This window comes from Diachasma alloeum, unplaced genomic scaffold, assembly GCF_001412515.2.
Source record: "Diachasma alloeum isolate Michigan unplaced genomic scaffold, Dall2.0 Dall_scaffold_00198, whole genome shotgun sequence".
Classification (NCBI taxonomy): Eukaryota; Metazoa; Arthropoda; class Insecta; order Hymenoptera; family Braconidae; genus Diachasma; species Diachasma alloeum.
Window position 1 is genome coordinate 2,351,668 of NW_021680363.1, and position 25,643 is coordinate 2,377,310.

The window sequence follows — 25,643 nt, forward strand, 5'->3', positions numbered from 1 at the left end:
CCCCCCCCCTCTGCCCCCCATTCCTACAAACCGTTCATTTTGTTCTCAAAGTTTTAGGGGAGAAGAGAGAAATAAAAAATTGCTTACCGGAACTGGGTGGAACAACGGAATTTGGCATGCCATTTAATGCCGCATGGGGCAATTGTCCGGTTAGTGCTGCCATTGGATTAATATAGGTACCCTGAGCAGTCGCTGCAGCCATGAGTGCTGCTTGCTGCTGTAAAATTTGATTATTCGGGGTTATTGTCATTGATTAATAAAGATACTGAAAATGTAATGTACTTTTTTAAAGGTGACAGAAGGTATATTGGAGAAGAGGGAAAAAATTTGTCGCGTGCGTAAAAAATGTTATTACATGCTGTAAAATATTTTTGCATAGGTGCGCTAAAGTTTTATTATTCATTCATCGGATGGATGAAGGGAAAGGCTCATTAGAAAAATGGATGATTTTTTTTTCATGTTTTAATTAATTTTTCTTGTGAAATTCGATTATCTAGCGTTACTGTCATTGACCGATTGAGATACTGAAAATTTAATGTCCTTTTTTCAAAAGTAAATATCGTTATTCTGGAGAAGAGCGACAAAAATGTCGCGTGCATAAAAAATGTTATCACATGCTGTAAAATACTTTTACATAGATGCGCTAACGTTTTATTATTCATTAATAAAACTCATTTTATGGCTGAATTTTCAATACGACTGAAAAATTGAAAATTAATGAAGGAAAAAAATGAATTTAATAAATAAAAAATTGAATTTCTATTCCAGAAGAAGAAGAGTCTATTGCACTCATCAAATTTTTTCATATTTCAATTTACATTTCTCGATTTTTCACGTAAAAAATGTTTTGGATTATCACCATTAAGTAGTAACAATACTGAAATTGTCCTTAAAAATCCGCCACGCGCATAAAAAATGTTATTGCATGCTGTAAAATACTTTCGCATAAGTACGTTAAAGTTTTATTAGCCATTAATTCGATGGAATAGAAAATTGGATTGAAAAACTAAAAATTGTGAAGAACAAGTAAAAAAATTGAATTTTAATTTTTTTAAGCCCATGAACTGTCTCCGGCATCTGTTTTTTTTCGCATTATCATCCATTGTTGTTCGCATTGTAATATTTTCTATGCACGTGACTGGCAAATTCGCTCTAGTCGGGACTCGAACCCAGAGCCTTCCACACACTGAACTCTTAGCCGATTCGACATGAATATTTACCTGAGCATAAGCACCATAAGGTCCAAACTGATTAAATACAAAGGGATTGAGGAGGCTATTCATGTTTCCGGCCATTTGCTGCATTCGCCGGAGTTGTCTCTCTTTCTCAGTGTCTGCGAATTTTACCACTAGACTGGATGAGGCACCCTGCAAACAAAAGTGGAATAAAAATTGAAAATAATTCAACATCATCAGCTTTATCGTCATTGAATAATATTCACTTGTATAACGGTCTAATGAGAGGAACATACACACGCGGGTACAATCGCCCAAGGGTTGCGCAGGGGGTGGAGAGACGAGGGATTGAGCGTTTGGTTTACATAATCAGGCGTCTATGTGATGCACACGAGATCCGGGGATAGGACGTATTACGTGTTAGCCTTTGCGCGTTATGATGGGATTATTATAGAGGTGGCTGCAATATTGATTATAATCCCTCGACAAGAACTCTCTGATGTTACTGAGCCAACAATGCATTTCAATTCCCTTTGTTTCGTTTTACATCGAGGAAAAATGGTGAATTGGAGGGACTGGGAGAGGGGGTAATGTATCAACAATTTACACATTAACAATTTATTACCATCAAATTCCCATTTTCCCGTTGAATCCCGGACAATAAGAAGAGGCAGAAGTGAAATAAGGAAGGTTGGGGCACGAAACGGCGTCTAAAATATAAATGGGAAATGGGCAACAGGTGGTCAGTAGAAACGGGCGTTCGTAGTCTCGCCAGGCAGGCTTTTCGGTTTTCGGATGTATGACCTCTGTACGACATTTCATCGTCTTCAGGTTTTTCGGGGGGTGTATGGGGGCTTTTCCGGATGATACATTCATGTCGTCGATGGAAATTCAGGGCGTGACTGAAATTCAAGGAGAGATAGTGGATGAGGTCTTGGGGAATTTAGGGTCATGCTGGGTTTACTCGTGGCCTTCGGAGGACTGTTTTGTGAAAGTTTCTGAGTGTCATGTTCTTGATTTTGGAAAGACAATATGCTAGAGTTGACAAGAAAATTGTCATGAAGTTGATAATCGACATGTACGAAGGGATTTCATGGAAAAATTTGGCAAATTCGCTGAAAATTTCTATTTTCCAAATTTTCTTAGTTTTTTATTTTATGTTCTTAATCAAAGAAGAAGGAAAATGGAGTGGCAAAATAGAAAATTCCTGTCGGGGAATTTCTATTGGAAAGACTCAATACAAAAAGTTGCATAGAAAATTAAAATTTTACTTATTTTCCATTGGAAAATATTGCGGTTAAAAATTAATAGATTTTTCGCTAAAATTCGCGCAAGTTTTTCTATGAAACTAATAAAGAGATTTCGTCCCTTCATGATTTAATTATCAAAGAGTTCTTCTGAGCAAAATCCATGATTGTATTTACACTAAACACGCTGTTAACAGGAACAAACGTCAGGGGGGGAAATTCCGAACTAGTCTCACCGCCGGAGGTGATCAATACTCCCATTTAGATCCAGAGATGTGCAATGCACGATATTGACATCCCCACGCGAATATCGTCTATACCGTTGTAGAACGTAAGCACCAAAGGATTTGGCTCTACAAAGGACAGCCAGACCTTGTGTGCCTGGCTCCTTAGGTTCAAAGCTCAATGTAACTAGCAGAGAAGAGCTGCTGGAAATTGCAGGAAATGCGGGTTCAAGATGCCCTGAAGAATGACTAAAAATGACTAAAATTGCTAAAATTTCTAGTGTCTCAAAATAAGTCATTAAGACATACAGTCTAGACATTCGAGGTAACACTTCACTCGAGGATCATTTGTTTCAACCCATAACGTCCCATTTATTTATTCAAATGCTTCATTCATCATCATTTTTTCACTGAATATAAATCCATTTGTTCGCAGCACATGATGGAATAATTAAAAAGTTTCAGCAAACACAGCCCAAAAGTTGATGATCATATAAAAGTTCCTGCCAAAGATTTATCGAAAAAAAAAGTTTTCATGGTTCTCCCCCTGAGGACTGAGCTAATATGGTTCCCATCAAAGAAGGGGAAGAGAATACGACTCCCAAAGTTTAGCCCTAAAAACTCAATGTTGAAAATCATACTAAAATCCGATCGATCAATCCAACTTCATTTTCCCTTTTCATCTGATTTTCCTCGTTATTTTATGATATTTTTTTTTATGATGGAAAAATACCCTATTCATCGTTATGCGAATAGGCTTTGAGATTCTATATATATGGGTGCGCTGGATGGAGAAGCAGAGATGGGAGAGAAAAAGAGGGATGAAGCGGTCGTATCGGCGCCAGTTGAGCCCAGTGCGTCATTACCGGGGGATTACGGTTCATTAGTCCCTTTACTCCCGCCACCACCGCCCCTCCCCTTGGTACACCTAGTCTGAACGACATTGAAAAAGAAAGAAGAGCCGAATTCACCGGGTTTTTCCGTCTCTCTTTCTGTACGCTTGGTCCGCGGTGTGCATGGTGTATTCCTACATGACGTGTTTGATATGAAATTCTCCGAGGTGGGATCGCGTGAGGGTTTAGAAAATAGCGTATTCTGCTGTGAGTGAGTGAAGTCGTTTTTTTCGGCTCATGACCTCGAACTTTTCCCATTCTAGGGCAAAAATAAGTCTCGTCGTTTTTTAAACTTCCACCAAAAGTCGACTTTTTATGAACCATGGGCTAGAGGAGTTTGCTATGTTACGAGCGCGTGAACTTTATTTTTTGAATGAAGGAAAACCATGTGATTCAAATAAGTAGGGCTAGTTGGATGTGTGGTCCAGTGTAGAAGGTGCTCTCTTACGCAGCCAGAGGTTCCGGGTTCGATTCCCCGGGTAGGAATTATATAGGCTGACCTGCAAGCCTGGGACACGCTTGATTTCATCGTTCACTCCAGCCTGAAATGAGGGTGATTCAAAGGACTATTGTCGAGATTCAAGTCAGGCCCAGTCCAGCCTTTATCAAGGCTTATTTCAGCCTCTGCAAGGCTTCAAAAATGAAAATTAGTTTCGATTAGATTCCTCAGTTTTTATATCGATTAACTTTTCTGATGCTAATGAAACCCTCGCAGGTCCTAGAAATGCAAAAATAAATTTCTTTTTCACCCGGAGCCAAAGTGCCATACTTGGGCTTTTTTCAGAAGGAAAGTCGACTTTCGCCAAAATCGAATTTTTCCGGCGAGTAAAAGTTGATTCTGCATTTTTTGGCCCGCCTAATGCCACTGCGCCCCTCACTTGCCCCAGAAAAGCAGAAATAAAAAAATTTTTTTTTTTCCCCCCGGGCCCAAAGGGCCATATTTAGGCTTTTTTCGGGAGGAAAGTCGACTTTCGCCAAAATCGAATTTTTCCGGCGAGTAAAAGTTGATTCTGCATTTTTTGGCCCGCCTAATGCCACTGCGCCCCTCACTTGCCCCAGAAAAGCAGAAATAAAAAAATTTTTTTTTTTCCCCCCGGGCCCAAAGGGCCATATTTAGGCTTTTTTCGGGAGGAAAGTCGACTTTCGCCAAAATCGAATTTTTCCGGCGAGTAAAAGTTGATTCTGCATTTTTTGGCCCGCCTAATGCCACTGCGCCCCTCACTTGCCCCAGAAAAGCAGAAATAAAAAAATTTTTTTTTTTCCCCCCGGGCCCAAAGGGCCATATTTAGGCTTTTTTCGGGAGGAAAGTCGACTTTCGCCAAAATCGAATTTTTCCGGCGAGTAAAAGTTGATTCTGCATTTTTTGGCCCGCCTAATGCCACTGCGCCCCTCACTTGCCCCAGAAAAGCAGAAATAAAAAAATTTTTTTTTTTCCCCCCGGGCCCAAAGGGCCATATTTAGGCTTTTTTCGGGAGGAAAGTCGACTTTCGCCAAAATCGAATTTTTCCGGCGAGTAAAAGTTGATTCTGCATTTTTTGGCCCGCCTAATGCCACTGCGCCCCTCACTTGCCCCAGAAAAGCAGAAATAAAAAAATTTTTTTTTTTCCCCCCGGGCCCAAAGGGCCATATTTAGGCTTTTTTCGGGAGGAAAGTCGACTTTCGCCAAAATCGAATTTTTCCGGCGAGTAAAAGTTGATTCTGCATTTTTTGGCCCGCCTAATGCCACTGCGCCCCTCACTTGCCCCAGAAAAGCAGAAATAAAAAAATTTTTTTTTTTCCCCCCGGGCCCAAAGGGCCATATTTAGGCTTTTTTCGGGAGGAAAGTCGACTTTCGCCAAAATCGAATTTTTCCGGCGAGTAAAAGTTGATTCTGCATTTTTTGGCCCGCCTAATGCCACTGCGCCCCTCACTTGCCCCAGAAAAGCAGAAATAAAAAAATTTTTTTTTTTCCCCCCGGGCCCAAAGGGCCATATTTAGGCTTTTTTCGGGAGGAAAGTCGACTTTCGCCAAAATCGAATTTTTCCGGCGAGTAAAAGTTGATTCTGCATTTTTTGGCCCGCCTAATGCCACTGCGCCCCTCACTTGCCCCAGAAAAGCAGAAATAAAAAAATTTTTTTTTTTCCCCCCGGGCCCAAAGGGCCATATTTAGGCTTTTTTCGGGAGGAAAGTCGACTTTCGCCAAAATCGAATTTTTCCGGCGAGTAAAAGTTGATTCTGCATTTTTTGGCCCGCCTAATGCCACTGCGCCCCTCACTTGCCCCAGAAAAGCAGAAATAAAAAAATTTTTTTTTTTCCCCCCGGGCCCAAAGGGCCATATTTAGGCTTTTTTCGGGAGGAAAGTCGACTTTCGCCAAAATCGAATTTTTCCGGCGAGTAAAAGTTGATTCTGCATTTTTTGGCCCGCCTAATGCCACTGCGCCCCTCACTTGCCCCAGAAAAGCAGAAATAAAAAAATTTTTTTTTTTCCCCCCGGGCCCAAAGGGCCATATTTAGGCTTTTTTCGGGAGGAAAGTCGACTTTCGCCAAAATCGAATTTTTCCGGCGAGTAAAAGTTGATTCTGCATTTTTTGGCCCGCCTAATGCCACTGCGCCCCTCACTTGCCCCAGAAAAGCAGAAATAAAAAAATTTTTTTTTTTCCCCCCGGGCCCAAAGGGCCATATTTAGGCTTTTTTCGGGAGGAAAGTCGACTTTCGCCAAAATCGAATTTTTCCGGCGAGTAAAAGTTGATTCTGCATTTTTTGGCCCGCCTAATGCCACTGCGCCCCTCACTTGCCCCAGAAAAGCAGAAATAAAAAAATTTTTTTTTTTCCCCCCGGGCCCAAAGGGCCATATTTAGGCTTTTTTCGGGAGGAAAGTCGACTTTCGCCAAAATCGAATTTTTCCGGCGAGTAAAAGTTGATTCTGCATTTTTTGGCCCGCCTAATGCCACTGCGCCCCTCACTTGCCCCAGAAAAGCAGAAATAAAAAAATTTTTTTTTTTCCCCCCGGGCCCAAAGGGCCATATTTAGGCTTTTTTCGGGAGGAAAGTCGACTTTCGCCAAAATCGAATTTTTCCGGCGAGTAAAAGTTGATTCTGCATTTTTTGGCCCGCCTAATGCCACTGCGCCCCTCACTTGCCCCAGAAAAGCAGAAATAAAAAAATTTTTTTTTTTCCCCCCGGGCCCAAAGGGCCATATTTAGGCTTTTTTCGGGAGGAAAGTCGACTTTCGCCAAAATCGAATTTTTCCGGCGAGTAAAAGTTGATTCTGCATTTTTTGGCCCGCCTAATGCCACTGCGCCCCTCACTTGCCCCAGAAAAGCAGAAATAAAAAAATTTTTTTTTTTCCCCCCGGGCCCAAAGGGCCATATTTAGGCTTTTTTCGGGAGGAAAGTCGACTTTCGCCAAAATCGAATTTTTCCGGCGAGTAAAAGTTGATTCTGCATTTTTTGGCCCGCCTAATGCCACTGCGCCCCTCACTTGCCCCAGAAAAGCAGAAATAAAAAAATTTTTTTTTTTCCCCCCGGGCCCAAAGGGCCATATTTAGGCTTTTTTCGGGAGGAAAGTCGACTTTCGCCAAAATCGAATTTTTCCGGCGAGTAAAAGTTGATTCTGCATTTTTTGGCCCGCCTAATGCCACTGCGCCCCTCACTTGCCCCAGAAAAGCAGAAATAAAAAAATTTTTTTTTTTCCCCCCGGGCCCAAAGGGCCATATTTAGGCTTTTTTCGGGAGGAAAGTCGACTTTCGCCAAAATCGAATTTTTCCGGCGAGTAAAAGTTGATTCTGCATTTTTTGGCCCGCCTAATGCCACTGCGCCCCTCACTTGCCCCAGAAAAGCAGAAATAAAAAAATTTTTTTTTTTCCCCCCGGGCCCAAAGGGCCATATTTAGGCTTTTTTCGGGAGGAAAGTCGACTTTCGCCAAAATCGAATTTTTCCGGCGAGTAAAAGTTGATTCTGCATTTTTTGGCCCGCCTAATGCCACTGCGCCCCTCACTTGCCCCAGAAAAGCAGAAATAAAAAAATTTTTTTTTTTCCCCCCGGGCCCAAAGGGCCATATTTAGGCTTTTTTCGGGAGGAAAGTCGACTTTCGCCAAAATCGAATTTTTCCGGCGAGTAAAAGTTGATTCTGCATTTTTTGGCCCGCCTAATGCCACTGCGCCCCTCACTTGCCCCAGAAAAGCAGAAATAAAAAAATTTTTTTTTTTCCCCCCGGGCCCAAAGGGCCATATTTAGGCTTTTTTCGGGAGGAAAGTCGACTTTCGCCAAAATCGAATTTTTCCGGCGAGTAAAAGTTGATTCTGCATTTTTTGGCCCGCCTAATGCCACTGCGCCCCTCACTTGCCCCAGAAAAGCAGAAATAAAAAAATTTTTTTTTTTCCCCCCGGGCCCAAAGGGCCATATTTAGGCTTTTTTCGGGAGGAAAGTCGACTTTCGCCAAAATCGAATTTTTCCGGCGAGTAAAAGTTGATTCTGCATTTTTTGGCCCGCCTAATGCCACTGCGCCCCTCACTTGCCCCAGAAAAGCAGAAATAAAAAAATTTTTTTTTTTCCCCCCGGGCCCAAAGGGCCATATTTAGGCTTTTTTCGGGAGGAAAGTCGACTTTCGCCAAAATCGAATTTTTCCGGCGAGTAAAAGTTGATTCTGCATTTTTTGGCCCGCCTAATGCCACTGCGCCCCTCACTTGCCCCAGAAAAGCAGAAATAAAAAAATTTTTTTTTTTCCCCCCGGGCCCAAAGGGCCATATTTAGGCTTTTTTCGGGAGGAAAGTCGACTTTCGCCAAAATCGAATTTTTCCGGCGAGTAAAAGTTGATTCTGCATTTTTTGGCCCGCCTAATGCCACTGCGCCCCTCACTTGCCCCAGAAAAGCAGAAATAAAAAAATTTTTTTTTTTCCCCCCGGGCCCAAAGGGCCATATTTAGGCTTTTTTCGGGAGGAAAGTCGACTTTCGCCAAAATCGAATTTTTCCGGCGAGTAAAAGTTGATTCTGCATTTTTTGGCCCGCCTAATGCCACTGCGCCCCTCACTTGCCCCAGAAAAGCAGAAATAAAAAAATTTTTTTTTTTCCCCCCGGGCCCAAAGGGCCATATTTAGGCTTTTTTCGGGAGGAAAGTCGACTTTCGCCAAAATCGAATTTTTCCGGCGAGTAAAAGTTGATTCTGCATTTTTTGGCCCGCCTAATGCCACTGCGCCCCTCACTTGCCCCAGAAAAGCAGAAATAAAAAAATTTTTTTTTTTCCCCCCGGGCCCAAAGGGCCATATTTAGGCTTTTTTCGGGAGGAAAGTCGACTTTCGCCAAAATCGAATTTTTCCGGCGAGTAAAAGTTGATTCTGCATTTTTTGGCCCGCCTAATGCCACTGCGCCCCTCACTTGCCCCAGAAAAGCAGAAATAAAAAAATTTTTTTTTTTCCCCCCGGGCCCAAAGGGCCATATTTAGGCTTTTTTCGGGAGGAAAGTCGACTTTCGCCAAAATCGAATTTTTCCGGCGAGTAAAAGTTGATTCTGCATTTTTTGGCCCGCCTAATGCCACTGCGCCCCTCACTTGCCCCAGAAAAGCAGAAATAAAAAAATTTTTTTTTTTCCCCCCGGGCCCAAAGGGCCATATTTAGGCTTTTTTCGGGAGGAAAGTCGACTTTCGCCAAAATCGAATCTTTCCGCCGGGTGAACGCTGATTCTGTATTTTCTAGCCCGCCTAATGCCCCTGAGACCCTCACTTGCCCCAGAAAAGCAGAAATAAAAAAATTTTTTTTTTTCACCCCGAGCCGAAGTGCCATATTTAGCCTTTTTTTCGGGAGGAAAGTCGACTTTCAAAATGTGACATGTCGCAGTCGCAAACACGGCCTCTTCATTGAAAATAACTCTCCTCAAGGCTCATGATCATCATCGTTTATGATTTACATTGCCGTCAGTATCGATTACGCATAACTGGCGTAGATCAGGGCGTAAAAAATCAGTAGCAGCCGAAAAAAGGGAAAGCGAGGGTGGGAGGGACAAAGAGAATCGCGTAGAAAGTATACCCAGCGAAAAACTGTTTTCTTTCCCTTTTACCTTCCCCCCTCCCTCCCACCCCCCACCACTCAGGGTCCACTTTTCTATTTACCATGGGGTGCACTTCCATACGCCAGAAAACGTTTCACAGACTCTACCGCTGTGTGTCGACAGTACAAATATTTATCCGCGCGCCTTTCATGTCTGGAAAATAATTTTCAGTGGGTACCACCTCACTCTTCTACACACTTTTCCTCGTTTTTTCCCCCTTAACTTTTTTATCGTACACATTAAAGTAGTCTCATTCCCTCTCTATGTATCTCACACAGTTTCCTTCTCTGTGAAAAACTGTGCAGACAATTTTTTTCACTGTTTTTTTTCTCAGCGGAGAAGATATGTGCGATTTAAATTTGACCTTGTAGTGAAAAAAAAATTACTTTTGCCAAGGCATTTCTTGGGAGATGAATGAATTTTTTTAGGAGCGTATTTCCTCTACAAATATTACAATTATGTTAAATTATGAGATGATTTTCAATTTTCTTAAATTTGAGATTTTCTTATGATAAATAACCTGGAATAATTCTAAATGCTAATAATTCTCCGAATAGTTATATCTTCTCACAAGAAAACAATTCCTTGGCAAAAGTAATTTTTCGTTCTACCTGTGCCCATATATGTCCCGTGAAAGATACAACTGGCGAATTGTTATCTCACTTTTTAATATTTTCAATTTTAGACTTGGAAAATTGTTTAATCTTGAGTGGCGATGGACATTAAATGTCATCAGGGAATAATTAAAAAAGAAAAATGTTTGAAGCCGCCTCGGAGAGTTATAAAGTTGAAGGTCCCGACAGAATGGAAATTGGTGGAGTGGGAGTGGAGTGAGACCAGGGCAATTTCGAAATTACTAAATAATGAATTTAGGCGACGCGGTTGGGAGGCTGTGGCGGTATAGAGGTCCTCGGAGAGAGGAGGTATCGAGCGACTTTTGCGAGGCCGTGGCTCTCGACCGTTTATTATCGGAACTGCTGAGGTGGTTTGAGGCTCGGTAAATGCCCCACGTCGGATGAATGGGTTTCTGGTGATAGACATCCGAAGGGAAAGCAGTATAAAGTTGAAAAAATAAAGCTGAGTAAATGGCGGAATATACTATTAACCGGGGAAACTGTAGTTTCTTCTCGTTTTTTTTAGTGATTCCTTGCGCATTGTTTTAGCGTGTTGATTTTTTTCTTCACGTCCAACGTCAAACGAGCGTTGTAAATGTCTGGAATGTCGTAAAGCCACCGCGGAATCGCGCTCTTGGTACTTGAGATGGAAGAAAAAAAGACGAAAGAGGGGAAAATATAAAAGAAACGTGCGAATGAGTTTGACGAAACCGAGATGGCTTATCGACGATAGATTTATGGGCCTGTAAAACGTATTATGGTCCGTCTCTTCGAATGGGCAGTTCAATGCATTCACAAAAAAAAATTCATTGCCAGAACTAAATGCAGCATTTTTTTATTATTCGAGTTTATGATGAAATTCCATTTCTCTAAAACAATGAAGTATTTATGGGAATTATTGAAAATATTCAATGGTGCTATTACCAGTGAGTACAAGTCTCAAAGAGGAATAGAGATATTTTCAACTTGAAAGGTTAAATCAATCCATTAAGTTCTCATTGGTCGTCACTTCCGTTTCCGCGTTAATTTTCGATTCAACTGTTGGAACGTAACTGAACCACATGACCGGCCGGAACGCGGGGTGAATTGCTCCAGGACCCTTGTATCCCATTTATACACCCTCCCCCCACCCCTCCCCCTTGCCCCTTTCACGTTTATCCTATTTTCACTCGCCATCTCACTCCCACTCTCTTTGGCAATCTCCGACGAACCGCGAATCCTACCTACGGACAAATCAATTTCTCGATACGCGTAAAACCACAAGTGCTGGATTAGAAATTACGAGTGACCAAAGCCGCAAATACCTTGAATGCAAAACAGGGAGTGAGGATTATAATTATTCGTGAATCAGGATGCTCGAGGATGTGGTATGTATGTTTGCGGTTTTCTCACATCGAATTTACGTAATTTCCGGGATACGGACTAGGAGGAATTTTAAAGGGGGTGGAAGTGGGTATTTTGGCTGAGAGTATATCTCAATATGGGGGGATTTATTTCAGAGAGATGGTCTGGATACTTTAGTCATTTAAACGAGATTATTTGTAACTTAACATTTGATATATGATATTAAATATATCATACCAGTTATAGTGATATATAATTTCCGATATTATATTCCGAAATGTAAAAGTTGCTCCTTTTGGCATAGCTCATACAGCGTCTAATGAAAAAATTAAACCAAGTACAAATGTTTATTTTCAGAATGAAAAAGAATATAATTACAAGTACAGATAGAAGGCTACCAAGTGGGGTGGAATGAAAAGAGAGTCGAGTGGGGAGGGGGGTGAATAGGGAGAGGAGGACGCGTCTTTAATTAAATGTTGGAGAAGCAGTTTCCGAGTCTCCGTTAATGCGGAGACAATTTCCTTCTATCCACTCGACCGTTGAAGAAGAGAAAAGGTACATCCGGCCGGTGATGAGTATGGCGTGTACCGGAAAGGTACAGCCAGCGGTAAAGGGGGGGTGGCCGCGTTGTCGCGGCATAGAATTGCCTCGAGGATCTTTATGAGGATCCTTAGCCGATGGACCATCTCTTTCCTCTCATTATGGGGAAAAGAAATGGAGTAACAAAGTTTTTCGAGTTGCTCGAGATTAATCACTTGTGTCATGCTTCGATCAAATGAACAATTGGCTAAAGTCCCGGGGGGTACTGTTAAGAGAATTTGACATAACAATTATATCTCTGATTCCGCGTCAAATCGTATTATGATTGCCGCTGAATGATACACAATTCCGAAACATACAAATGCGTAACCTTTTGCTTTATTGGACAGGCTTCTGGGTTTGGTGTCAGTGGTGAGAGTCACCGGAGTGATACGATTGGACGTAGAGAGGCCGACGGGAAAACCTTGACTGACAACAAGTTAACGGTTTCCCCCCCATTCGACCCATTCCACTATTCACCGTGACAAGAAATGTCACAGTCGAGGCTTTCCAACATAACATGTTTTGCAGATAGACTGTGCTCGACACATATCATCAAATTTTCACCCGTTGTCCAAATGATAACAAAACAAAACGTCAATGTGTCGAGCTCGTTCGTATTAACTATAATGAAAGGGGGAAAATGGCAAATTAACGTTCTAGGAATTGCAAATATTGCTCGCGATTTAGGATAGATCAGTTATTTTTGTTTAGGCGCTGACGTCTGGGGTAATATTTTCTGGAATGTTTGTCATAAAATATTACACCAATATCTCTAGGAGATGAATAATGTATGACAGAACTTCTTCAGGGTCAATGTAGGGGCCAGTGTGGCCCCAAGATTTGACCCTCAATTTCACCCTCAAGACGTCGCCCGAATTCTCAAGAACTCAACTGTTGAATTATCCCTGTAATTGACGGTAATTTGCATCATTTAATTCAATACTTTTCCTCAATCCTCCAGAAGGGTCTCAAGAGCCCCTGTCTCTTCTCCGTTCACAACCCCATGAAAGTAGTCTACCCGCCCCTTCATGCTGCACATGAGTTTACAAGCCTTGGAATATTCACCAGTGGAAGTTGAATGCTTGAGGGCCCACTTGGAATTTTGTCGGAATAAGCCAGTGGGCTGGCATTTGATTTCATACAGCCTCTGAATCCTTATAAGAGTCATCACAATGCGCATCTCTCGTCCCTAACGGGTCTTTAATCACTCCAAGGACTCAACCATTTCAGCATTTTACAATTCTAACTCGCGATGGGGTGTGGGTTTCACAACGTTTAATCGTTGCGCCCTTATTCCACTGTTATCCTCGATGATTCAACCTCTGGCAAGCCCTCGAGGTACTCTCGGTGTACGATAATTCTACCTTTTAGTCCCCCTTTGCTCTTTGGAACCCACTCGAGAGGCTGATCCTGGCATCTATCACTCCGAGCCACTCTTGTTTTTACTGGCATCATACATAAGCCTAATGAGGCAATATATACATGATAGTCAAGTGCGTAGAGCTTAATGATTTAAAAATTGATGATGTTACTTTGTATTTTTAAAAACATTCCTTCAATTTTCACGATTTTTAATGAATAATAATAATTCAAATTAATCCGTCGCGAGGTCGTATTTCATTTAATGATGAACATTAGAAAATACTCGACAGAAAATGCGGAAGTATCAGACATCAAGGATAAATTCCTTGTCAATAGGAAATATCATAAAGACCGACAGAATACGATGTCACTCCCCTGCACGTATCAGATTGCGAATCAATATCTCATTTGGTAGGTATATAAGTCGAGATGTGTGAACGTAATACAGTTTCGTCTATCGGATGGTTACGAGGGGGGTTGCAGGGGTTAGCGGACGCGTCTGTCGGGGTCGACATCGGTCGGACGACAGGGGGTTGGGGGCTGGGGAGAGCGAACGCGGCCGAATCAAATTACCCCCGGGCCTTGCATGTATCGAAGAGGAGCCCGTGTTACGGGGTTTGCGTTATATGAAAAGTCTTATCATGGATGGAATAAGAGCCGGGGGGAGGAGGGTATAGGTGGAGATAAGATAACTCTGTTACTGGAGTTAATAAGGTACGATGGTGGAAGAAAGCTGTTAGTGAATTACATATTCGAAGATTGGGTTAGGGATATAATCGTCGAATTATCCATTCACTTGAGCGAAGGACGATTGAAGGTCGGAAGTATGGATAGCATTTTTGATGATAGAATTTACTTAGAGAATATCTTTCGAGTTCAAGTCCCGGTCGGGTGGAATTTTTTCAGATACAAGATTTAACGTCTTGGTCACATTAGTAAATGCAAGTCGAAAAGATGGTCAAAGTGATATAGAAGAATGACATGAATAGGAAAAAAAATATGAGGAATAATGGAAATGTTAGGGTCCGGAAATATAGATGACATTTTCGACGATAGAATTTATTTTATTGCAGGGATATGTTCAATGGCAAAGTAAGGTCGTCTCTCCACATGTGAGAGGTGCCGCGTTCAAATCCCGCTCGGATGGAATTTTTTCAGATCCAGGACTTAAAGTCTTCGCCACATTAGTAAATAGAAGTTGGCAAGGTGGTCACAGCGACCTAGAATAACATGAATAACAAGAAAAAAATGATGAGGAATAATGGAAATGTTGGGGTGCGCCAAAAGGGCCATATTTTCAGAGCTCGGCTGACTCACTCCACCCTTCAATTCTCGGTCATTGTTAAATAAATATTATTTCTATGTTCGGGGGGGAAATTACTGGAGGGTTCTTGCCGCTGGGAAATTCACCAAGAGATGTAGAAGTGGAAGCCAACGTCAGCCCCACCCCACCCTTCCCTATCTGAGGGTCACAGGGTGAATTCTCCCCCAGTTCTCGCGACATCGTCCAGGTAAAATTCGACTCGACACCGCGAGCTTTGCCTCGACAATTCAATTATATTCCCGGTTTTGGATGGGCGCAGAGGTTATGGAATTCATGAGCCCACCTCTCTCTCTCCTAAGCCTCAGCCCAAAGTTTTCGGCCATCTCTCCGCCCTCCACGAAATTTCCTGGCTTCTCTCCTTTTACTCCCAAGTATTATGCAGATTTGTGTTTGGCCAGTCATTACTGGGGTGTTTGCCGGTACAACTGCCACCGTTCGCTCTCGGGCTTTACATTTTACGTTGTCCCCGTTACCCTTGGACCCCCCTGTCCCCACGACCATCTGGCACTCTCAACAAACTTTAACGCCTCGGTATATATCCCACTCACCTTTCCCTCAATTTGTGCCCTTAATTAATATAACTGCTTTGCGAGGAAAACTTCAAATTCGATATTTACGAAATTCTCGTTGTGGATTACTGGTGGAAACAAACAGGTTAATTATCTGTTTTGATCTGTCCGGTGGAAGAGAATGTCAAAATAGTCGAGTTCATTGGATTTTTCATCCTCAGATTGTAAATAAGGGGGGAGGGAAATCTGTTGAGTGGAAAAAAAAATCTTCGGATATCCTAAACGCGGGCATTTATAATGTCTTAAATTCTCAATTTCGAGATCTCCCATTATGATACCTTGAAACCATTTAAAAATTTAAGAGATCATTTTCCCCCTACCATACTCATGCACGAATATCTACTTGTGCGTGTCGCGGATGAATTTCCCCCAGTAGTCCACTTACGTCGACCTGTCCCAATTTCCTCTATTAATTAAGAAAAATCTGATAACTCACCGGCATAGTTTGACTGCCGTGTAATGAGTTTATTGCCGCCAGTGCTTCCTGATGCGACGGGAATTTCACGAATGCGCAACCTGTAACATAAGAAATATCGAATTATGAAAAATCATTGATCAAAATCTTCATTAAAAAGAGAATGGAGACAATTCCCCCAACACTTGTCATGAAATTGCTGTCGAGGAGGAGAACAACAGCGCGAGGGGGGGTAGATGAATAGCTTTCATGGCGTCCCCTAAGCGCAAAGACAAAGGAGAGTTCTTGTCTGTGTACAGCCTCTTTTGAAAAATTGTTGCCGCCAAACCAAGCACGATGTACACTTTAATAAAAGAATGTTTACCCGCGCCGGAGATGAGGGGATGGAGAATGAAGAGCAGTCAAGATACTGCTCGCCTCCGTGTGTATCGAAACTGTTCTTATTTCCGTAAAAACAATAAAGACTCGATATTATACATTTCGTTTCCACAGCCAAGTCGGCAGCGAACGGTATTGATACAGGTCTGTTGACCAAAACAAACCGGAGATTTTTCTTCATCAAACAGTCAATGATAACCGTAGAAGCAAGTCTGAAAGCTTGACAAGATTGAAATTGAAGCATTGATCTTCCTTGATAGTCCTTGACTTGAGGTCCATGATTCTCCTGTTTCCTTTGACAGTAATATTTATCTCCGTGATCTGTATTCGGAAGTGTCCAGTTAAAATAGGAAGGAGGTGATGTGGGTAGGCGGCAGGGGGAGGGGTATTGATACTGGAAGGTATGGCCCAAAACCATTGGGGGGGTAAAGTCTCCAGTAGTCGCTCAGAGGTTCGAGGCTTTGTAGTGGTCCATCCTGTTTGTTGTTCGTTGTTGTTCAACGGGCAAACATAGTTTTCGACTTGAGTCAGAGGAGAAAACAGAATACGGGAAATGAAAGGGATAGAGTGGGAGGTGAGTCGAGTGGACAGGGCAATATAGAACGAATGGCCAACGAACTTTTCCGTGACGATACCAAACAGAAGTAGTTTTATTTTCTTGGCAAGTATAGTGCGCCCACCATACAACCAGTGCATTCGATAAAAATCTCTCTTGATGAAACAAGAGAGCGAAGAAATGTTTTCTATATACTTCAGACTCCCTCGAGTACATCCTCTAGCCATTCTTTTTTCGTAATTCAATTTGTTTCGTTTTTTTTTTATTCTTTAGTTTCTTTCTCGAGATCAAAATTGTTTTCCTTTCCTCTGTTGTTAGGCCAAGAATAAGTGAATAAATAACAAAAAGAAGGAATACACAAAGGTGAATCGTGATTCTTTCGGCACTTTATCGGAGGGTATCTTAGGGACAGCACACACACGGGTTGGGGATTGTAACGACCCTTTTCAGAAGTATTAGAGGAGGGTGTAAACATGTGAGTGACGAGGGTTTCTCTGCTGTATATTGTGATGATATTTTATATATTGGGAACGGTTTAATCAACGCCAGGTGGCGGCGATAGCATGTGATCATGAGTGGAGGCTCGCTAATGTAACATTTGTGAATATGAAATTATTAATTCTCTCAGAAGGGGAATTATCTCACGTCAAGGGATTATCGCTGTGTGTTTGGCGCAGTGATAGCACGTTCGCCTGTGGTGCCGGAAATCATTGATTCGAATCCCAGCTCCGGCGATTTTTTAAAATTTGATTTTTAGAAAGGTCAAACGGGAGAGGTGAAGGGAGTAATCACAAGGGTCAAATGGAAGAGACGAGAGGAGAGGTGACAAGGGTCAATGCGAGAGATGGAGTAATCGCGAGGGTCAAATAGGAGAGATAAGTGTAGTAATCACAAGATTCAAAAGGGAAAAACAGATGAGGTGATCGCGAGGGGTATGAGGGTCGCACAGGGGGGATTGCATCAAGAAAAAAAATCGTTTCCAAAATGGATTGATAGTCTCGAATCAGGAACATTCTCAGTCACATTCAAGAATTCAGGACAATGATGTTCTCCCCATCTCCATTCCCCTTTTTTCCTTTCCCCATATCACTTCTCTTTTTTTCCACCCCACAATTTACATCGGAATAGACATACACACACATCCACCGCTCCTATTCCAAATTCTCGGCCACGGCTGTACCTCCCGCTGATGTATACGCACGTCCTCAATGCCTTCTGCTCCAAATCCCTTTTTCTATTTTGACTCTGTCCGAAAAAATATATCACCGCGCTGAACACGAATGTTTTGTAACTTGGTCAGCGTATTTAATCCCCCCACTATTTTTCCACGCGATTCATGTAACACAGACTTCATTCAAACACACTCTCATGTACGTGTGACGCACGGACGAAAATCCCCGAGTTCTTCTAATACCATTGACCAGGGGGTGGGGGGAAGGGGGGGGGAGGGTACCCATGTAGCTCACAGAGCCACTTTATAAAACATGTGCGCCTCGTGCCAATTAGGAAAGTCCGGTTCGTCCCGGAGTTGCTCGGATTTACCAGCCTAATTAATGAAATTGATCCACGGACGAGAAATGTACCGGCGTTGGTATTAGTACGAGGCTTTTCAATTCTTTTTACCCCTCGACCGACCTTCGTCAACATGAAAATACGGATTTTTTTTTAAATGTGGGTCATAAAGAAGAAATTAAGCGTTTTTAATGAATTAATCTCGTGATGTTTTGTTTGGCAGAGAAAAACCAAATTATTTCCCATTAAATGAAAAGAATTGAATCCATTATGGGGGAAAATAGTACCATCTGGACATTATAGTAATGAAAATCATACTGTAGTTTAGTGTTTTCACCGAGAGCATTTTTGACCGTTCAATTTAAACCAATGACTGGTCAATTCTGATACCCCTTATCTTGCCCCAATTTTTCTCACACTAAACCTTTTTCATCCTGATGTTAACAAAAGTCTCACGACCGGCCTTTTCACCCCAACCCGCCTTCTCTTGCTGAAAAAGAACACGTTTAAGCTCTACGTTTTCGCGTGATACAATCCTCTGTTTGACAATGACGTCATCCCCCTGACAAGAAAAAAAAATGAATGTGTGTGTATGTGTGTGTGTGTGTGTGTGTGTGTGTACTCAGAGTCCGTTTGGCCTCGCCCCTCTCTCTAAATCGATAATACCATTGGATGGACGTACGAATTCAGGAGATATACACATGCTCTCATATACTTTTAATATGAAAAGTATCGAACCCTCGGACATTGTCGGTAAACTCTTGTCATTCGACATGTTTGCCGATTTGGACGAATGCGCGAGGGTAATCTTGTGTCTTTATCGATTCTTCAGTTGTCGTTTACCCTATCCATTTGTAGATGGGAAAGAATATTCTTTATTCTAAAGGCTAGATTCCAGTTTTTGCGAATTAGAATTTTATTTTTTTGAAGAAGGCAAAATGAAATTTATTCAATTTTATGGGACATTTATGGGAATGCCTTGTTATAATAAATGATGATAAATGATGAACTCAAAATATTTTGTTAGTTAATAGAAGCCCGAAGGGTCTCAAGTGAATAATAACCTCGGAAATTGTCATTTTATTTTCTTCATGAAAAATTATGATAAATTCATCATTAATTGAAGACAAAATGGAACTCATTTAATTTCACGACATTCATGCGAATGCATTATTATAACGAATGACGAACGTTCTCAAATAAAGATCATTCTCGATTATCCGCCGTAATTTTCTTGACGCGAGAAAATTGTTTTCCCACTGAGCAACGAAATTCCCCGCGCGCTCTAACATTCTCCAAATATTTTTTTAACTTAATAGAATCCCCGAGGGTCTCAAGTGAACAATAACCTCCCCCCAAATATAATACATCCCCAGCCACCCCGAAGATCTATTTTTTTGTCCTCTCCCATGTCGATAAAGCGTTTCGCGAGGCACCTCTCCAGACCCCGAGTTTACCCCCGGTAACATCCGGGATTCTAGGACGAAACAAATAAGAGTACACGGAGAAGCGCGAACACTGTACCACCAGCGGGACGGAGGCTGAGAGGTAAGGGAATGAACGACAGAACGGTCTGGGTCGGCTTGTAGCAGGATGTAATACGAGGACACGTAATGCCATTATAATGCAGACACGACCGAATACGAGGCTGGATAGAGAACGGGATGAAGCGTGGGTGGGGGGGTAGGCGGCCAGGGGGAGGGAGGGAGGGTGTGATGAGGCTATATCTGTATATATATATGCAAGGGGAAAACCGGAACGAACGACGGAGAATTTCCCAGGGACGTGACGATGCCTGAGAAAACTGGTATGCCGGGGCTTCGAGAATTACGGAAGGATGAATTTACGTGACGACGACGATGAGTTTGAGGACTCGCTCTCACTACTCTATCGTTTGTGCTATTGGTTGTAGACTTGTGTACCAACTGTACCCGCTAAACTGTTTAACTCCAAATGAATTTCAGCCGTCGCTCTCTCTCTCTCTCTCTCTCTCTCTCTCTCTCTCTCTCTCTCTCTCTCTTTCGCTCTCTCTATCTGTCTCTCGCGGACTCGTGAAATTATTACAATTTCATTTTGTCAACGCTATTTATTCGCTGAATTTATACAATTTGAGGTATTATTTTGTGTTTATCGTTGTATTACGAATTTTTATGTAAAATTTGATGTGTTATTTTGATGAATAACTACTCTCTTAACTCCTTATTTTACCTTTTAATGAAATACTTTTGTGCAAATGACATTCTACGAAGGAAAAGGGGGTGGAAATGACACTGTCGTATAGCGAGGGAGTGCCGTTGGGTGAATTCATCTAGATTACAGCGCAAAACTACTCCTCTACCGGCGTATTTACTCGGCATTAAATTACATAGGCAACTCACTCACTCGTCAGCGAAGAGGGGGGAGGGGGGGGGTGCACTGTCTCCCTTTCACCCAGTGCATGCAGTTTACTTTCATCACATGCAATATTGATCATTGTCAGCGACTACTATTTTACGGCCATAAATATTTGAACGTTGGTGAGAATACCATTTATTTTTGCATGTAGAGCATTTAGATTTACTCATTATGAGAGAAAAATATTCTTGGAGAATTGAGAATGACTTGATTTGCAGAATGTAATGCCAAATATTTTCATTCAATTTGAATAAATTGCTTCGTACACGTGAGGCTTTAACAAGTGTAAACAGCATTACGAAATTACACATGGGGGAAGTTTGCCAGGCAGCTGGATGATTGAGGTTAGGTAACCGAGGAGAATACGTAGTCCGTGAGGGATCAAAAATATCCAACGCACGATTTATCTTTAATATCGCGGAGTTCGTTACGCGTAGGCCTTGAGATTCGTTTGTAACTTTGGGAAAAGTAATTTAGATAATATCGGGCAATCATCCTGTCATCGGGTTAAGCCTGGCACATAAGCCGATGCCGCTATTGCCGGTGCTATAGTCCCTCCGACCACTCGCCGGCATTGCCACAGTCTACTCCCGAAAGAGAGTAATCCCTCGGGGAATCTATTCGGTTTCCTCGAGACTGTCGTTCATCACCAGCTTTTTTTCCACCTCTCGTAATATTTTCCTTTTTTTTTCTCTCGTTTAATTAGTAATTTGAAGTGCAGGAGAAAAATTGGAGGCGTTTGTGCATGAAGCCTGTCGTATTTTTTTCAAACCCTCCTGGAGGTGGAAAAAATACGAGAAAGTGTTAAGAAAACGAGGGGAATGAAGGAAAGGAAAAGAGAGAAACGGGAGAGGAGAGAATTTCTCGGTTAATTAAATAACTAGCGAGTCACCTAGCAACTTGCCACCTTTAGTATCCTTGAGTATATATACACTCCAAGAGGCGCTTGTATTTCCGGCTGACCGCGTCTCACTTCTCCACTTACTATATACACTCATTCTAGCCCTCTCTCGCGACTCTCTCCCATTAATTCAATTAAAGTCCTTGGAAAATATCTTTCAGTCGACAGAGCGTTCACGTCAGTTATCCATTTTGCAATTTTTTTTCTTCTCTGTAAAAAGTTTTTCCCCAACTTTCTTTCTTGACGCCCAGCGTGTTATGTAAAAAAACATATTGACAACTTTTTTTTACTCGACGGTGAATTGTGTTAGTTGGAAGAAACTCAATTTATCCAAATCCTTGAGTATATCATGTTTGCGAGGTAAAAAAACTTGAATTTTCTGTGACAGCTACCGAAACCACTGGACGGAAAACTTTAATTTTCCTCGTGTACTTGTCGCTGGGTATTGGGGGAGTTTGCTATGGCAGATTGCTAACGGAAGAAACACGTTGGAGCAAGTTTCAAGTTGGGAGGGGGATCAAAAAAATGGAGAAGTTGTCGGGAATTTATTTGTGGAAAGTTTTGAGGGGATTAACGATCATTTTTTTCAATTAATTGCGAAAATTTCGCGATCAACATTTCCACTGGCATTTGAGGAAAAAGATGAGCAATTTTATCCAGCGAATTTCATCGGATTGAAGTTTCATATGTAGATGCACATGGTTCAGTGGTTAATAGCGCCTTGTTTTCTCTTTATTCATGATGTCTTAACATCTTCATGTCTTAACTTTTTTATAAAAATTATTTTTCAATCTGAAAAAATAGTTAGTGTTTCGAGCACCAAACACAGGAATACATGAGCTATTGAGCTGTTGAATATCGCAAATATTCAGATATGCAAAGTACTTGGATATCCTTAAAGTCTAAATCTTTCATCTGTCTCTCAGGATCTAATTCAAATAATCAATTAAAATTCCGCTAGTTACTGCTAACTGGTCAACGTGATCCAAAAAAACATAAACTTCATTTATAAATATTTTCATAAACTATTTTTGCGTCTAAAAAAATATTTAACACTTTGAATGTGGACCACAATCACAAACACTGTTGAGTACCAATGCTCTCTTGTAATTTGTGACAACTGAACTCCTTCAAGTCTGACTTTTTCGCCTGTCTCTCAGGATCTAATTTAAATAATCCATTGAAATTCCGCCGGTGCTCGGCCTCGAACCCGGAATCTCTCGCGTTGTAGGCGAGCGCCTAGCCGACTCAGCCACACACTCAACCCTGTACCAATAAAATTATCCTGTTCGCAACCAAGAACAACAACCCTATGAACTCTCAATGACAGCCTCGAGCACTCGCCAAGTTAATTGAAAACACTTTTTCCTCAAAATTCGGACTCAATGAAGCCCATCGAAACAAGAGGGGTACAATCATAATACATGTATCATCAGGTGTGAAACTGTGCATTTCTGTCGACGCGTGTGTGTTTACAAATGCAAAGTGTTTGCGATGGTGAGTGAAAGGGCAAGAGGGAGCGAGAGAGAGGTACATTGTGTGCAGGTACCTATCTATATTCACTCGTATGTGTATTTATGTCCCTCAATGGATCGGCCTCGCATGCGTGAGTGTGTTCCGCACGGGGTAGCAGGAGAGGATGTATACGTTTTCTCTTATGGTTTTGCATGGCGTTGAGCGTTAACGTTAGCACACTTGGCGCACGGCCATTTAGGGTGGGTTTTATAGGCCTCAGTATATGTGAAACGTAGGGAGTTGAAAAAAAAGCGAGGGTTTGCATCCCCCTCTCGGTACAATACATTCACATACAGCCCTCTAGGTTTTCAAGTGAACGGGGAAAAGGCGGTGGCTGTGGTTTACTACCCTTCCACTGTGATGAAAAAAGAAAGTGTTTTTTGGATAATTTATTTCGGTTACTTTCTCACACATCTGGAAATATTGCCCCAACATTTCCGAATGAAAACATTGTTTTGTTGGTAGATCATCTTGCATCATCATATTTTATCAAAAATATGTTGACTATATTGTGATGAAAGCAATTTTCCATTTATTTTGGTTTTATCTGGACATAGAAAGGCATTACGGATATGATTCAATTCAATTCCTCTTCGGTCTCGGTTTCTATAAAAGAATGGAATTATGCTTGAAACACATCCCTGATGAATTAATATTGTGACAATATTGAGTCATAACAAAAAGACCGTTTTACCCAGAAAATCCATACACTTCATTTGTCATCCGAAATATTGTGGGTTGGAGAGGCCAGTCATTGTTTCTAACCCTCTATTGGTAATTCAATTCCAGGGGCAACGTTGCTGGGTGAGAGTGGTCGTTGGTGTTGGTAGTGGTAGAATATTATTGTTCATAGTTTGTCCACACACACACATACATAAACTGAGGGAGTGGAACCGAGTGAGGGAAGGACCTATAGTTGAAAAAAAAGGTTGGGAGCAGGCGTGGTGTTGTATTCCCTCATTTCCGAATTTTCTCGTAAAATCGTATAATCACCTCTCTGTGGTTCTATTGATTGTTTTTTTCATCGTCAGAGTTCTTCAACCATACTGAACATAAATAGTTTAAATAGAGCGTTAAAAAGGGGGACAAATAAAAATGTGAAAACACGAGTTTATTTGTTCATCGAGTTACGTAGTCAGTTTCGCTTTGAAAATCATTTGAGTTGTATCGTGTGGTGCTTTCAAACGCTGGAAGATAAACAGTTGACAGTGAGCGTTCGATGCCAGAGGGAGGTGCACGCGGCTTTGCGGAGAGTGGCTAATTAAAGTATTCATTAACTTTTTGGGAACTACCATTTTTCGAGGAAGACTATGAAAATTTTATTACGATAAAAAAAATAGATAGAGTTATGGAGTTATGGCACGAGCTTCCTGTATATTTAATCTATTCCATCAACAGCTTAAACTATTCATGAAAGGTCACTCATCCATTATTTTCCAGTTTATGAACGTTAACGTGTCATATAATTTTGCATTTATCATCAAGCCCGACTGATACATCACTGACATGATCAAACAAATAGGAAATCACTAGATACGAATCGTAGGACGAGACTGATTGGATTACGTCATGAAAACGAGGGGTTCTGGCCATCAAAGTCGCTCGTTCCCTCGTTCTGGCGTGTAGTGAACCGTTACAACACAGCAGAGGAGTCCTCTAGACACGCGCACATAGCGCCAATAATCCGTATCCCTCTCTGTGCGGAACGCATTGGTCAGGTCCAACCCCAGCCCTTTCGGCTCTGATGCCTTTGCCCATCGTTCCGAAAGCTCCAAAACCTCTTTTTTATTTTCAACTTTACCCTTTATACATCCTCTGTCCGAATATATTTGTGGCGAAGGGTGTCCGAGCATCGATTGCAAACCATCGAATTTCAAACCCCTTTTTAAGCCTCAGCGTAACGGGGAGTTATTACAGCCTTTGAAACATTTTCACGCGAGTCTTTCAGACCTTTTTTTCCAGGGGTCAAATATATTTAGAAGACTAGGGATTGTGCTCAGGGTTTTCCGGCGACCGGGATTCGAACTCGGCACCTCTGCGCGCCTGAATCACTTCGCGAAATCATCAGTCGCCGAAAAGCCTTTGATCGGACCGGGATTTGGAACCTTTCGCATGTGAATCCAACGCTCAACCAACTACGCCGCAATCGTTATCGAGTGAATTAACGACCGAAAATATGTGGTTTTTGTTGAGAGAAATTAGTGCTCGTACGCAAAAAATATCCACGACGCTGTGAAAACCCATAGGCTCGGCATTAACATTAACATGCACCCTTTCTGTCGCGACAGGAGAGAAAAAAACGGAAGGGGCCATATCTCTGCATCTCTGACGTGGTTGCGATTCGTTCAACTTTTGTGAATACATTTATAACGGAGTGTAATAACTGTGTGCACGATTGAGACCCCTGGGGGTGACGAAACAATTACAGAGCCAGTGGGTGTTTTTTCGGGCTGTTTAAAAGTGGTACTGTGAATAATTATCGCGAGCCCTGCGCCTTCATTTTTCATTTTTCTCTATTTCTCGTAATTTTCCATTTTGAGATTCAGTGTTTGTTTCTTTCTGAAATTCTGCAGAACTGAATGCAGACATTTGCATGCACATGGATTTGAAAGGCGATTG

General features: G+C 41.9%; 1 protein-coding gene across 7 annotated transcripts in view; it reads right to left on the minus strand.

Moving 5' to 3' along the window:
* LOC107035442 (CUGBP Elav-like family member 4) overlaps window positions 1-25,643 on the minus strand; it is a 338,453-nt gene that overhangs the window by 12,918 nt on the left and 299,892 nt on the right. For all 7 annotated transcript variants that reach the window (XM_015252830.1, XM_015252829.1, XM_015252831.1 and 4 more), the window contains 3 exons: window positions 15,790-15,869; window positions 1,221-1,367; window positions 88-217 (listed from right to left, as the gene is read on the minus strand). In XM_015252830.1, the coding sequence (XP_015108316.1) occupies window positions 88-217; window positions 1,221-1,367; window positions 15,790-15,869 (357 nt within the window). The remainder of the gene's footprint in view (window positions 1-87; window positions 218-1,220; window positions 1,368-15,789; window positions 15,870-25,643) is intronic.